Below are 17215 nucleotides of genomic sequence, written 5' to 3'. Positions count from 1 at the left end.
ACGCGTCTTGCCTCTAATCGTGCTGGCTACAAAAGTAACGTCAGGATGTGTTTTGCTTTATGCGCGCGCTTTAATGATGTCGATACACACAAACAAACGCGCGCGAGGCACACGATTTGATATGCAGCGCATGTGTTTCTCTTTCTCTGTCGACTATCGACTTCCTTCCTGCACGAATCGAAGGGAAGCGTCAAGTGGTTATTGCGTCGACTACGACTTGCGCTTTTCGTTATCTTAACTCTGATATAGTCGAATAACTGTGTCAAGCTGGCCTGCATGTCAGCGCGACCAGCTTCAAGAGTGCAGCCAGCACAATGACGGGTCGGAGAATAGTTCGATGCCCCCTCGATAAGTTTAATAAAGGTCATCGATAGAATTGCGGCCGCGCGTCGTTGCATAATCGTCGGTTAGCCTCGACAGATATAATCGAAAATCTCTACAGAAATCAGAATTGATATATTATGTATATTTGGTTCTGGCAATATAATTTGCATAGTCATATTAATATGAATAGAACTTAGAATTTCAAAAGAAGCTACTAGAATATAGTTAGAGAGAAATTATGTTAATTATATAAAAATTTTTCACGTATTGAAACAGAAATAATAGATAATAAATATCTCACGTATACGTAGTACACGATTATAAAAGTCACGAAGATATTCTTAAGTTTAATATTTCATCGTTATCGTTTTGATAAAATAAATTCATTGAAAAACTCTTTATAAATCTGTATTTCGAGCTATGAATCAAGTTATAATACGAAATGTGTACGGAAGTGAAACGCTATCGATGCGAACGACGGTTCTCGATTCCCATCGTTCGAAAAGAATTCGTTTCAATCGCCGTTCGCTTCTTCTGGCTCGTTGATTTCCCAATAAGCCTTGCCGCCGAGTTCCTTTTCCTCTAATTGCACCGCGCTCGCGATAGTAATTCACCGTTTTAACGATGTGAAGAGAAGTTATAACGCTCGCGCGCACCGCAGAAAGCGGCTGTTTAATCTGTCATGAGCGCAAGCACGTTCCCTGACGCGCGTAATTACGATTCCGCGCGAAAACTCATCAACGATAAATTTGTTTTGTTTTACGCTGGGCAAAATCGCGAAACGCCTGTTCATTTTCAAGAGATACAATTTTAAGATAGATTATAATTAATCCGGATTAATTTTCATTGCTTTTACATCTCGATCAATTCATCTTCAAACGTTACGAAATGTTGAGAATGTCGTAATCAATTTCGAATAAATGCGAAAGTTTATGCACAATCTATATTAATATCATATATATCTAAATATATCAGATTGTCAAAGATAAAATTTTGATATAAAAATCACATATTAAAATGACTGCCAGAAAAGAGTCGAGTTGTGTTTTTATTTTACAAACGAGAAAATCATCGCGTCTGTAAGAGCTTGCGTGATAACGAGAAACGCGTTTGCCAACTGAATTGATAATAACGCATTGATAGGGTGTTGCATATTCCGCATTCGTCTCATTATCCGCGATTGTCAACGGAAAATGTTACACGATCTCGAATTCGGTTTCCGTCCATTTTCTATGTTTTTATTATAATTTTGCTCTCACGATTATTTGTATATTATTCAGTTTACTCTCATTATTAATTAATACAACATACGACAAACCTACAAGAATTAAGATAAAAGAATTCGATAAAAATTACGATAAGCGCTATAACAATTATTTAGAAATGATGAAAATATTATTTAATAGAATATTTAACAGAATCTTTGTAAAATGAAAAAAATTAATACACTATCTGTAAATTTCTAATGTTGAATATTTGAAATTAGAATTATATCGAGCTCGCATTAATGTTAACTAAAATCAATAAACTTCCGCTATTTACATTCTTACTTGTTAAATTAATTTCCGAAGTAATTCAGTAATCAAAAATATAATTTAAAATTATATAGATAGCGTTATAAGATCAATGTGTTTTTGTTATTCAGAAAAAAATAATTTTATGTTTGGCCCATTTTGTAATATTTTTAGAATAATGTTTTCTCTTTCCATCTCTCTAAAGCCGTTGTGACCCGGTTATATCACGATCTAAATTTTCATATGGACAAGGTCGATTCCAATTTTATCAGATCTCTCGAGATTCGGGGCAAATCTAAAATAATTTAAAATAACACATCCTGAAAAAGCCCGAAAGGGAAGTTATGATGCCACGCGAGCGCGATTGCGACTTGTGGAAAGGATTACGGATACGTTTCCGAGATCTGACACAGTTCCTTCGATGCTAATTACCGATCTACGATTATTCGTAGCGCAATCGTGGGGGAGGTGGCGTCCGTTCGCCTTAATAAAACCGTGCCGCTCAGAATTATTTATGAGCTTCTCGCGAAGAGCGATTATGTAAGAATTCAACGCTCGTAACACGCAGCTATTGTTACGAGCACGATGGCAATGCTGAATCGAGTCGACTGAAACGAATTAGCAAATGAGCGGAATGCGAGAAGAGCAAGCGGAAATTTTTGCTCGTAGCAAACTTGCTGGACTTGGATGAAAAACGCGCGCGCGATCGCATTTCCAGCCAATGTCAACGAGAAGAGATTCGTCTTTCATCGCGTGTCCGTTTTAGAGAGACGGGATAAGTCGAGTCGAGAAATGTTGATTACGTTTCTACGGACTAATATCATTAGGTTCGTGTTTCAAACGCGATGAAATTAATTACTGGAATTAGGAATTAATTGACGAAACCGATCCTTCCTCTCTCACGCGTTCGTTTCTTTCTTCTAAGTTCCGTAAAGTTACGATCTCTATCAAATAAATTTAAATTATAAAAAGAACTTTCTCTCTCTTTCGCTCTCTGTTACCATATCTATTTCTGCACCCGATTAATAACGAGTATATTTTATACTCGACGTCATCAAAGAAATTACACGCTGAAATTGAATGATCAAATTATTTCAACTGTATATATTTAAACAATTAAAGTTTTTTGTAATATAAACATTTTTCCTGGCTCATAGTGTCTGTTTCAATTGTAATATTATATGAACACAATGTGTGCGCGCGTGTATGTGTGAAAATATACATTAATCATATAATGCGAGACGCACATAAAAAAAAAAAGATAAATGCTATAAAGATTAAAATTAAATTCTAAATGCAATAGTATTATTTTAAGTGAAAAAAAAGGCAATATAATTTCTTTCTGGTAATACGAAAGTTCTCAATCACGTCGGATAAAAGATCGTTCTTCGATACGTCATGATCCTGCATCCAGCTGTATGTAATGCAATTATGGCGTATAGCGAATGTTCCCGCCAGGCTATCGGGACGATTAATCGGCGAAATTGGAAATTAATTGGCGAAATAACTTCTCTCGCTTGGATCGAAATTCTCTTCAGACTCTGCCGTTGCCATTTGAGTGGTTAAACCAAACGCGCAATTCTCCCGCCCGCGGCCAAAGATCACGAATTCAATTTGTCACGCCGCCGGTGTCGCTATCATGCTCGGCACAATTGTCGCGTACAAAGCAATTAGCGGGAAATGCTCGAGAAAAAAGCCGTGTGACCGCGAGAATCTGCGAACTCCGTGCCAGCTGTGATGCAAACTTTTCATTTCCTTTCATTTTATCGTACACAGTGTATCTTAAATTATATTCTAATCAATCAATTTCTTTAATATGTAATCTCTCAAAATAAATTTTTACAGCCTACACATATAAGTATTATATATACATCATTTTTTTTTTTTTTTTAATTTGTATATTATAAATATTTATCAATGTACGCAATTCCTTCATATCAAGTTACAAAATTGATCAACGCCGGCAAAAGTTACAAGGATAGACATATAAAATAAAGGAGCAATTAAAACTACGGGTGTGAAACAAATTATCTGCGCAAGTGCTTGTCCCGTAGAAAAAAAGAGAAACGCCGATCGAATAATTGCTTTTATTCAGCGATATCGGTGGGGGAAAGCGACGATTATTTAATTCTCGGCTGGAAACGACGACCACATCGATCGCGGACGAGATTTCGCCGGGCTTTTGTTTCCTAGCGAGATTTTTTTTTGTATCGCGAGAGTCGCTTTTGATATCGAACATTGATATCGCATGGGACGACAATCAGAAATCGATATCGAAAATTGATGGATATAACTGCACACGGGATATCCCAGGATCATTTTCCCCTTCAATCTGCATTGTCAGTATATTTTAAAATTTTTAATTCTACAAAATTAATTTACCGATAGAGATTAAAAATTCGCTAAACATTACGTCAAATAATTTAAAGAATACTTTCTAATCTAAGATAAAGATGGAGATAATATATATTTTTACAATCTAGATATAAAGATAAGATAAAGCAATTTTAATTAGATGATTATCAAAATACTTTTATTCAAATAACAGAAAACACACAATATAACTATTCAAAACTCAATTTCTAATGTTGCAAAATGCATCTTCATACGTTATATGTATCCTGATTGTCGCGTTCAAAGAACTATGATACACTCGAAGAAGTTTTTATCCGCCCGAGACAGATTTATTATCGCTTTTATCGCGCATAATGGGAGATATGGCGGGAGCAGGTTCTCGAGAGAAACAGAGAGAACTCTCCTATGTTTATGGAAGTATAAATATCGTTTATGGTCGCGCGTGAAAGCTTCCTCCTGCTTGTGGAAGCTTCGGTAATCTTCTTGATTTTGAACTCGCGCGATAGACTGGAATGATTATCGTGTATTTGCATTTCGCCGATACAGTTTATGCGTGAATATCGTATAGTTTCTATAAGCCGCGCTTAGAAACTACGCGATATTCACGTTCAACTTTTCTCAACTCGAAATTTGTGTATAATAAAAGAGACTCAGATAGATTGTATACACAAAAAAAGAAAAGTAGAAACAAATTATAAGTTCTGCATAAGTTCTTGCGAGTCGTATTTTCTTTGTTAAATTTGCTTTTAATTATATATATATGAAAATGTTTCCTTACATTTATAGCCTTAGTTTTTTTTTTTTTTTAAAGCTTTTATTAAAATTGTAAAAATAACGTCATCCGACAATTGCGTGCGTTATGAAATATTTGTCTAAATGCAGTATAGTCGCAGTTTTCAGGCTTATGTTACTATTGCCGTAAGAGAGTGCGTCGCGTCGTTTTCATTCAAGCCATCGTAACGCGCGAAAATGTGACGTAAAACGAGAAGGCAAAGGAATTGTCACGCGCGCGGGCACGATTGCGAATTTAGACGAGTACATTTTCGCGTTACGCCACCACGTAGGTCTATATTTATACCGCGTGGACAGGTACACGCGAGCCGACACGCCGACGATTTATCCGATAGCAAACATTGGCGCCGTTACGTCGTCGGGGACGCACCAGCGTTACGGTAGCGCACGCGTACAATTTTTACGCAGTAAGCACGGACATATTTCCGTTCGAATCAAAAGAATTCATCTGTAAATAGTAAAAAATCTATACGTAAAAAAAAAGTTGAAAATTAACGATTATTTTATATGATAAAATTCTAATTTATAAATAAATAAAAAAAATGTCACTATTTTATTTTTATAAAAAATAAAATAATTAATATAATAATGCATTTCATTGAATTTTATTTCTATTCGTTCGAAAAATTTTTAAAAGTTCTAATGCAACCTTTTATACGCGCATTATATATATAAATATATGCAACATATGTGTATCGCATCGTTCTATACTTGTATACGGTTGTGGAGGAACCTAACATATACGACGCGCCCTTTTCTCCTCCTCGTCGACGTGTCAATTTAACGGCTTCCTGCTCTGGCATCGAGTTTCGCCATGCACGCACGTTTATCGACCGAAATGTTCCGCGTCTCTTTTGTATCAAACGTGCGTGAGTAGTTAAAAGGATACATTGCGGTACATAAATAGTAAAATAGTAAATAAAGTATATGTACAGCTAATAAAGCGGCTAGCGGAATAAAGTGAATACATGTATACCTCTTTCAAAAATACGCGTCGTCAACATTCTTAAAGGATATTAAACTGATAATATACATGTATATTGCTTTTTATCTAGTTCTTTGACACATTCGTTTGTTATATCTCTCTGAAGTCTTTATCATTAGAAATTTAAATTTTTATTAATAATTCTAAATTCGTATATCTCAATGTACTCATATACTAAGAATAAATCGAATTCATCGGAAAGACGGCTGTTGGGATTAAACTTGATTTTAATCAATCTTGCCCTATAATAATCACAAAACTGTTTCCGTAAGGAAATTTATGTAACGCATAAAATTTAACGATAAAAGATTGAATTTTTGCTTCGGAAATAATTTTTTGCCTCGAGAAGATAGTATTTTAATCGTCTTCCCTCTTGCATAATTATATCTGATTGATGGATCGGAATGTATCGAAGTTTACAATTACATACATACAATTGATAAATTGTTTAAGAAATGGAACTGCACACGAATCAGTTAGGTCGAAAGTTAATAAATCTAATACATTTCGAAATTCATGAATTTTATATTGAATATACATTTATTCTCAAAATCGCGGAAATATTATCTTGCATTAATTTACAGTTTATTATTAATTTATTTAACTTATTTATAGCAACAATACCACGAAAATTTTATAGTAACTGTACAGAAAAATTCGTGGAAGTAAAAATTTTAATTCTACAGGGCAAATCTTTAATTTAATTCGCAAATTAATTATTAATTTTATATATATTTAAAAAAAAAAATTAAAAGTGCTTTGTGTGCCCAATGTCAAATTCATGAATCTCGAAACGTAATTAAATTTATTAACTTTTGACATAGCTGATCCATGCGCAATTTCTCCTTAATTGAAGGCGAAATGAAAAGCTTCAAAGCGCTTCGCGTCGAGGACTCTTATCGTTTGTACTCTTGGTTTGCATCGAGCTATGACGTCTCTTTCTCCGTTGAACTTTCACGTTTCGCCGAAAGTAAAAAAAAAAAATACGTCGGCGTTCGCGCGCACCAACCGGCAATTAACTTATCGCCGGTGAAATTTCGCTATCGGCGATCGAGTATATCGCGAAACGCGAAATCCTTGTTAACGTCCGTGACACGACTCCGACGTAAACGGCAATTTCTGATATCGTTGTATCGTATTATATTTTTGCGAGGTATTGTATATTATATTTTCCCCATGTATTGTACATATATTTATCTTTTGCACGCTTCGTCTGCGCTTCTATACGAGCATCGCTATCAGCGCGGGTTATCTACAGCCTCTAGCATTTTTCTATGCGTCATACACTCCCTCGCATCCCTGCCGTCAGAAATTCTATACATCTATAACGAACGCCCGCACCGCCATCCCGCAATATACTGTTGAGTATCGTATAGAATTTCCTACGTTACGCATATGACATCACGCGTATAAAAATCGTATTGTTTGGTAAATAACTCTCACAATCAATTGAGAATATATCATATACGGTTCGTTAAATTTATGTTTAGAAAGCATGACAATAATTTATTGCCGACACAATAATAATTTTTTCTATATAAAAAAGATTTTTTCTACAATCTCAAATTAAAAATAAAATCGGACAAACCTTGAGAACGAAATAATCATAATGAAATATCTGCATAAAAAGATAAATCACAAATGTTTATATACAATCGTATATTCACACATACGTACACACGTAATAAAATTTTACGATATTATGATTATATTTGTATTTTATGTTTGATATTTGTATTCTGCTATTAAAATTATTAAAATTCACCATTACTACAATATTTTATCTTGGATCTTAATTAATCATTGAAGACTATTATGTTTCATTTTTTTTTTTTTTTTGCATCTATAAAGCTTTAATTTAATTAATATCTTATCTCTATTATGGTGTCTAGTGCTGAATTTATTAACACATGACCATTCGACAATACCTGGAAAGACATCCTTGGTGTCGGGAGTGTAAGGATGGATCCAGCCATTCCTCTGCTGTATGATACACTGGAACATGATGCTGAATTTCGCGTGTTTCTATCCGCGGTGCGAGAAGAAAATTTCCTAGAGTGCGTCGTCTCCTTCGAAACGGGACAGCTTCTTCTTATCGCGCCCAATTATCACGAATGACGATGACGTAGCTGATCTAACACCGATTACGCGATCTCGAATCGCAATGACAATTACGAGATAAGAGACGAGACTCACACGTTAATCTCGAAGAATGTCCTCAAGAATTTACTGTATCTTTCAAAGGATTACGTTCGTTTAAATTTGACTGCTGTGAAGCGCGACGAATCATTTTCTCATTTCTCGATTCTCGGGTCCATCTTAATTTCTCAGAAATGCACACGTCGAGAAACAGGATGGGCAATCTTTTTCTCAGAATTAAAGTTGCGTCGTAATATCGATCTTACGATATAGTTGAGAAAAAGATCTCTCCTTACATCGCATATGACGTCGCGCGGAAAGGGGCGGTTATACACCTTATACCTTATACCTTTTACGCGTATAAAGGTCGTATAGCTTTATGGACGCAACTCTGCTGAGTCGTTGAACCGCACGACGGCGTTCCATCGAAGGCCACCGCCGTCGATGCCGCCGTCCCTAGGACGATCCTGTTTACGAGATGCTGCGAACCGCGACGGCGGTCCAGGCTCATCTTCTTTGCGCGCGAATCCTCGTCGTCTCTGCCTTTTATCTCCCCTCGCCCGATCGAATCGTCGATCTCGTTCCTCCAGAAGAGAGGCTGCTGCTGTCCTTGCCTATCTTTCTCTTCCTGTCTCTCGACGGTATATTCCACTCTTTCCCCTTCCTCTACGCTTCCCCACCCCTTTCTTTATCGTTCTCTATAGATTGATCTCTCGATCGAACAATCTCGTCTCTTCTTCCTCTCATGTCTATCGTTTTAATTATTCTTCGATATTTCTGTAATCTTATTTCGTTCTCTAATAATTTTATTTTTTTATAACTGCGGCGCTCTCGAGTCTAAGAGGATCAAGCTAATTAGCAACAAAGTGGCACATCTAGTTATGCAATTCGATGCAATATACTCCGACCTTTTAAATAGTGCTTTTTTTCTTGCGCAATATTTATTCAATACGTTTTATATCGGAAAGAAATAAATATTATTTATATATAGCGGATTAACTTTTTCTCTTCTTTTGTCAATTTAATTCGTGTGACAGGAACGCGATTTCCGTCTATCTTCCTCTTCGCAAAGACTTGCCTATTATTACGTACGTAATTTCGTTGCGACGAAAAGGATGCCGGGCGCAATTCCTCCCGCTTTTGTTACGGCAAGCCAGCGAAGGACACACCACCTGTGCGCGCAGCCCAGCGAGATATACGCCGGGAACGATGTCCTTGGGAAACGCACTTACCGTGGCCTTTCCCCCGTGCCTCTCTCTCTCTCTCTTTCTCAGCGAATAGAAAAAGAGCGCGAGGACGTGATATTCGCAATTTCCCACACCGTCACGTCCAAGTGACAGACGTAACACCGACGAGACCGCCGCGCGAGATCAGAGGGATAACTCTCGGCGCGACGTCCTTCGGAAACGTCCCCGCGTCGGAAACTCGCACACCGACACGCGACCGGAATATATCGGACCGTCCTCCCTGTAGTAGACGCACAGGGGATGCCTCCACACGATTCCCGGGACTGCCTTCGCGCTTTTCCGACCCTTCCGGAGTTCGTCGCCAAGCGGAAACGACGCGCCGACAATGGTATCCGCGATCTCGATACCGGACGTCGGCGTCCCACGCGACCGATCGACGCCAAGCGGCGTCGTATACGCGGGAATCGCGGATCCGGAGACGAGAAAGAGTGAGATCTTTTCTCTCGCGAGGAAGAGAAACGGAACGCGGAGCTGAACGCAGTTCCCTTCGGTACGACGGTGTCGTCGCTCCTGCGACGGCCACGACGACGACGACGACAACGACGACGACGACAACGACGACGACGACGACGATAACGGCGACGAGGAGAAGAGACCGGTGAGGAGGGTGGCTGGTCGGGTGGCTGGCTGGGATCGAACTAGATGGCTCGTCGCCAGGCAACCAGATTTTCCCTCTCGGTCTCTCGCGCGCGCGAGTGCGCTCTCTCCCCCTCCTTTCGTCCCCCTTCTTGGCCCGGTTAGCTCGCTCGCACGTTCGCTCGACCTACTCTCGCGTTCTCTCTCTTTCGTTCTCTTGTCCGTTTCGTCGACTCTCCTCTACCCTCCCGCGCACACTGCTGGTTTGCCCGCTCCCTCCTTTTGCTCCCCCCCAGTCATACATATACACGCACAAACACACACACACACACCACACACACACACACAACGGATACGACGCACCGGTTCCTACACCGCCTCACCGCTCGCTCACCCTCCGCATGCCGAAGGATGCTGCGGAGGATCTTCTTCCTTCTCGAGATGCTGCACCGCCAACATTTCACAAATGCTGCACACGAGCGGAATATCTTGTTTGATAACCGCGATTTCTTACACTTTCTTTACACTCTTTCTTTAATTCTCATTCACCAAGATTTATTCTGTCCAGAGGACAGAACGCACGCGTTGCAAGTTTAATTTTCTAATTTTTTTTTTTTTGTTTAACGAAATTTCGTGCACGATGAGAGGATCAATTTTTGCCGGATTCTCTCCAACGAACCTTCCGCGTGGCTCGCCGCAAAATAATACGCAGAAGCTAAATGCTGTAGTACGATTCCCCTCCACACTCGACATACTCGGCTTCTCGCGATGCGATAAATATTTGTCGGGTCGTATGATAAAGTAGATAAGATATATCGCGTATTTGTTACGTACACTTTAATTGCAACGCAAACCGCAGAGTCCGTTGCCAAACAATCTCGCCGAAAAATCATCATGCTCGTTTAGCTCTCGCCAATAAATCCTAGCCATCGCGCGGAATGAAATGCGATAAATACAATATTATTCTTCCTGAAACTCCGAACAATATGTATATAAAATATTCCACTTTTCTATCCTAAGATCGCCATTTTCGCGCAACTGGCACGACGAGTCTTCATTAAAGCTTTAAGAATCGCAATTTTTGTCGTCTTGCAGCTAATAGGGTGACGGAATTTCTCGGTCGATCCTCTCGTCGTCGCTAATTGCTCCTTTAAGTCTGCCTATCGTACGCCGGTCGCAGAGAAATCGTTTGTGATTCGCGCTTTACAACGCGCCGACGACCGGCACTTTCTACGTTCCACTTGGAAGCGCGAAGGATTCCGCTTTTGGGCAGAAAAAACGTCGAATGGAGGAAACGATGCTCGGAGAAACTCGGTGTCGGTCATCGCGCACGCAGTTTGCGTACTGTCCAGGTGCACGATGAGAGATGGACTCTCCCCGATTGTTCGTCATCTGCGCCGAAGAGCGGAAGAGGAACGCAATATCGGCGCGTGAAAGAAAGGAGTTTATTATGCGCTCTGCAAACTGTGCCCCAGGAACAAACAGCGCGATCGATACAAAAAAGGGAGTAATTTAACCGAAGTACAATAATATAGACAATAATGAAACAAATATTCGGAAAATAAGAATAAAGAAAAGAGGTAATTTCCTGAAAGAAAATCACCTCGTTAAGCCACGACAAATTAAAATAAAACATATGCCAAAATTAAGTGACATTTAAGCGCTAATTTGATTCTCTATTCCTGATTTTAATGCTCGAACCATTTAGCAAGAATTCGCGATTTAAAGTGGGGGTGCAAGCTTTCATCGAGCTAGCGTCCCAGTTATTAAATACCTGCACAAAATCCAAAAATATTCTTATATAATTGCGTTATAAATTATAATCAAAATGGATTTTTCCCCGTGACATAAATGCTGACAGAAAACCATATGATAATTTCCATTCAATTTTGATTGATGGAATAGATACGGAAATAGGTGCACCTCGCCCTCGAGAAATCATTGTGATTTTTTCATAACTCCTTTAACAGCGGCTGTTCGCAATTTCATTGAATATTTGACGCTTGAACAATAGCCCGATGCCTGCAAAAATGTAAATATGCTAGACTGTTATATCCATATCGACGTATAGCACATTCCATAAAAATTTATGGAAATTTTTTGAAATATATACGACCTCGTATCAAACATTTTTATTTGTCTATATTGTGACAGTTAATTTTATACCAAAGCAAGGAAAAGACAAAAATTATTTTCACATATCGATCTTAGCGATTGTGTATAGCGAAACGAAAGGAATAACACAAGATGATTTAATAACAATCTGTAAAGAATATAAGATAAAAGTAAAGTCCCTCACGTCCTCAATGACAATGAAAGAAAATTTACTGGAAAAAACACAAGCGTTTACGATGAAGAACATGAGAATGATAATCAGGGAAACAAATGGACAGAATAAAAGATTTAAAAAATATTGAAGAAAAGATAAATATCTATAATCTGTAGCGCCGAAATCGAAGAGAGAAAAAAAGAGATAGGTAAGAGAGGTAAAGATGAGGAAACTCGAGGATAGAGATGGCGATAGAGATGCAGAAGAATCAATGAGTGCTACTCCACGACCTCGCGGCGCTTCTCTCTCTTTCTTTCCATCGTTCTCTCTCTCTCCTTCTTTCTCCCTCATTCACGCTCTCCGAACATCGCGCTCCCACCGTGCTCGCCCTATATCGAATGTCCAACCCTCGAAGCGTGACCGTGACTGTGACTCTCCGGCCCGTGAGAGAGCTGAAGTGCGCGTGTCCGCGCCGCATCGACGCCGCCGCCGTCGCGTTGCATGTGTAATATTACGATGTGTGCGATTCTCTGTAACGGTGGTGCGCGATGCATCCACCGTAAAGAGATTTGCTCGAATGCCCGCATGAATGAAGCCCGTATGACACCGTCGCGGAAATTAAGAATCACTATCGTGATTTATTATCGTCGTAGAGAGAGAGAGAGAGAGAGAGAAGCCATTCAAAAACATTCAACTTTGAAATTAAAAAACTTTCCTCTCGAAAAATGCATAGGAGAGAGAAAATATATTCCAATGATAACTTTAAATCATCGGAATTCTCACATCCTGTGTATGTAATTAAAATTATTATAATAATTATATATAACAAATTGTATAATAATTATATAATATTATAATAATTGTGTAATAAAACATATGATAAACATATTTTTACTATATGTCTGTTAAAAATGAATAAGATTAAGCACAGTGTTTTATCAAATGAAAGTTTTTTTTACTTATATCTCATTGTCAGCGCAATAGAAAAATGCTAAGTTAGCGTCTGACCACGTGCGCGGTCCGGTATATGAAAAACGCTTTCTTTGAATGTCAAATCCTCGCTTTACGTATGAATAATTGATTGTCGTGGGAAAAGAATGCAAACTATTCCAATTCGCGGATCGGACTCGCCAGACTAGCTAAAGTTACAATTCTTATTCTACTTATATTTAGTTATCATTTTCCAACAATATCCAATTTGATATATATAATTTCAATTGATTATGAATTTAATAAGATTAATTTAATATATGTCTAATTAAAAAAATAACGATAACTATCTTGATAATTGAAGATTTGATTAAAATATACGAGAAAAAGAGTAATATCCGCTGAAGGCCCGATATTTAAATTTCAATGGAGATTAAATTTTGAATATTGAAACTAAAATATTATTTTATGTATCTTCCGAGAGGAACGCTCCTAGTTCAAGATCAACAGATTTTGAAAGATACACGCGATAATATAACTTTCGGTTCATTTTTATATTTTCATTTTTTCAATTTATGGATCGCTGGGTTCTTCGCGTCATATCATACATCAATATACCAAGACTTGGCTAACCCTTCGGCTTGGTCAACAAGTGCCGAGACCTTTCATCGGCCACTTGAGCGACACTCGGGGTTGTCTTACCGGGCTCGCACTTCATGTTCCACCGACACCCAACAGACTCTCTCGACTTTGACCCTTAATTGCGTCGGTGCCGAGGGGTCCGAGCGAACGCTCGGTTCTTCTTATGCTATCAAGTTCACCCGCGTAAATTGCATTTATATTACACTATTATTACGTTACGTCTCACACAAACGTTTCTCGGAGTGCAAATTAAAATATGAAAAAAAAACAAAAAAAAACGGCATTAATTTCGCTGACTAAAATAACAATTACTTACAAAAGTTGAATTTGATAAAGATATACATATAGGATTAGAACTTTTCTAATGCTTCTTTGTACACAATACTTTATATTATAAAAATTAAAAAAGAAACGAATCAAGGACTCGATATTGAATTAAATTACTAAAATACCATTTGAAACTTAAAAAAAAAAAAAAAAAAAAAAAATTTAAGCGAGAAATTTTTATCTCGTAATCCAACCGATTTATCCGCTCATTACCACGTGCCAAATGCATTTGCCACGGTGCGATGTTATTTTAACATCGGCAACCTTGTATACGAGATAAGATGAAACACAATGATCTAAAATTGCGACGATATTCGCGGTATCTGTTACGCATCGCGCGCTATTTCGAGGGCGTGATTAAATCTCTCTATTAGAGCACAAGCGTTCAAAATTCAATAGGCGTCGTTCGCGGCTGTAAACTTCTGCCTTTGTTTATTGCCCACATCGGCCTACCCACGTGAGAGATCGTGACGGCGCCGAGACCGGTTATTTCCGGCGTAGATTTCCGGACCGATTTTAGTTTTCGTGAACGCCCACCACGAACGCGCCCAGAGACGGAAGCGCTCTCTCCTTGTCGAAGAGTCCTTCGCTATTCTAGTCGGCCCTATTGATGGATCCGCGTTCACGTGACTAAACATCATCTCCTCAACCTCTTCCTGGCTCATATCGTATAACAAAGCTTCGACTTCACCCACGTCCAGTCAAGCGATCCTCGAAGCGTCGCGTTACACGATTCTATCGTGGTTTATCCTCATTTTTATAATTTTGATAATCTTTGTTCTTTCCTTATTATGTATTATATTTCGCAAATTTTGAGTTTCTAGAATAAAGTAGAAATCTCTTTTTGCGCCTATTATATATTTCGGAAATATAAATATATATCTGAAACAAGTGCGCTTGTAGAAATTCAAGCAAATTACGAAATAAATCTAATTTCTCTTGCACACAAGCTATATTTCTCTAAAATTTTTTCCATATTTCCAGAATAAAAATTATACACACGTGACATAAGAATGACGATAAATCTATCAAACAATTATTTTCGATAAATTAATTGTCTTAAGCAAGATGGAAGAGGACACGATGAAAGTTTATTGGTAAATAAGATTATAAATAACGATAAATTTTCTCTGTCTGTCAAGTCGGCAAAAGCAAAAAGTTTACAGTCTCTTGGCTCTCTCAGCACTCTCGGCGCAAATATCGACGACCTTTCGTGAAATTCACTTAACCGAAGTATTTAGATTGCACGGCGAAACTTTCCTGCCAGTGCGGTGTAATTGCTTTAGTTTGAACAAGTTGTCGACGCGGTATCGTTGTAACGGAGACGACTTATCTCCTCCTCATTATAGATTTTCGCCAACAGTCGGTCGCCGCGGACGGATTCGAAAGCCAGATGTCATTAAAGACCGCGCATTCTTCGATCGTTACGATTGCAATCTCTCGCGATCCAATTCTACGATTGTCCAATGTGCTCTTTTCAATTCTTGTTTCCGAACCGATTCTTTATCTCAATTTTTTCAAGTATTTTATTTTTATTAATCTAGTCATTCGATAGATTAAGGATGAAGTTTTCATGTTAAGCTTGATGAAAGGAAAGCTAGGACCCCCCTTTAAATCGCAAATTCCTGCTATGAATTGATTCGTATTAATGTTGCAGATTTGTTTTCTTATAAAAGCAATGTTTTTGAGAAAAATCTAAAAAATAAAAGGCAAGTTGGACGATTCGTGTTTATATGTTATGTAATTATGTCAAATCATTAATGAAAGGATAATTTATATTATTTTTGAAATAAATCGCAACCGCTGTACAAGATATTTCATAATTACCATATTTGTTTTTTTTTTACAATCACTTTGATTTTTATACATTTATTCAAGAACCATAATAGAAATCTTTCCGTTGAAAGAATATAATCCTTACGATCTTTATACATATACTTATAATTTTCTCGAACGTGATTGTTACGCTTTGTAGTTTAATGTATATATCGTTCCGGCTATAATACGATTTCGGGATATATTACTGGATCTTATTTTGATGGCGATTTATCTCAATTAACGAGCGGTTCCGCCGATTATATTATAGCTTGATGCGCGCGTCTAGATCGAAATTTACGGTCCAATAAGACGGTAGATACGAGCCATTTAATTTGACGATGATATACAGATGCGAGTGCGTGTGGTGCCTCTACGACAGTGTATGCCACAATCTGCACATTTCGGCCGATTTCCGAGAGTCAACGCCTATCGCGCCCCCCTTGCGTCTTGAGATCCTCAACTAGCAACCGTAACCAAGCGCGCGCGCTCTGCCTCAGGTACGGTGCATCTATACCGCGAAGCCGTTCCGTACTCCCTTACTGCCAAATATCAATGTTTTAAACGCGATCTTTTTAGAATTTTTTAAAATAATTAATTCAAGAATAAAGTTTCAATACTCGATTATTAATTACATTTACAATATAATAATTCTAAAAATATTACGTTATTCTAATTTATATAATGACATCATATACTGGGGATATCCAACAGTCTATAACTTAAATAATATCGTTCATAAGTATTTCGTGCTTTTAATAAAAGCGTCTTTTATAAAACTTTAAATTTACAATTATTTATTAATTTATATATCGGAAAGAGTTTCCGCGCGCGACACATTTAACAAATTTAATCTATCGAATATAATTTAATAATATTTTAGAATTATTATATCGTAAATGTAATTAATAATCGAGTATTGAAACTTTGTTCTTGAATTAATTATTTAAAAAAATTCTAAAGAGATCGCGTTTAAAACATTAATATTTGGCAGTAAGGGGGTACGGAACCGCTTCGCGGTACAGATGCACCGTACCTGAGGCAGAGCGCCGCGCGCTTGGTTACGGTTGCTAGTTGAGGTCTCAAGACGCAAGGGGGGGGCGATAGGCGTTGACTCTCGGAAATCGGCCGAAATGTGCAGATCGTGGCATGCACTGCTCTACGATGCCGGCTCTCCCTCTTACGAATAAAAATCGACTTTTTATTACGCGACCCTCGAATCGGATTAAAACAAACGACCGAACTTCTCGGTTGCCCCGGGATGCATCGCGTTATTTTCTATTAACACAGTCAAGTACGA

At 38.1% G+C, this 17215-nt stretch overlaps 1 protein-coding gene across 3 annotated transcripts in view; it reads right to left on the bottom strand.

Moving 5' to 3' along the window:
* LOC138932792 (SLIT-ROBO Rho GTPase-activating protein 1) overlaps positions 1-17215 on the bottom strand; it is a 59034-nt gene that overhangs the window by 28204 nt on the left and 13615 nt on the right. The window contains exon 1 of one of the 3 annotated variants that reach the window (XM_070294956.1): positions 7899-9511. The exons of 1 other annotated variant lie outside the window; for it this stretch is intronic. In XM_070294956.1, the coding sequence (XP_070151057.1) occupies positions 7899-7974 (76 nt within the window). In that variant the 5' untranslated portion in view covers positions 7975-9511. Of the gene's footprint in view, positions 1-7898; positions 9512-17215 lie in introns of those variants that run through there. One more of the 3 variants, XM_070294961.1, reaches the window with a different exon arrangement.

Source organism: Polyergus mexicanus, unplaced genomic scaffold (assembly GCF_030449975.1).
Source record: "Polyergus mexicanus isolate NDT 795.1 unplaced genomic scaffold, iyPolMexi1.0 SCAF_4, whole genome shotgun sequence".
Classification (NCBI taxonomy): domain Eukaryota; kingdom Metazoa; phylum Arthropoda; class Insecta; order Hymenoptera; family Formicidae; genus Polyergus; species Polyergus mexicanus.
Note: the sequence above shows the minus strand (reverse complement) of the source record. Positions and strands in the feature narration are given on the sequence as shown.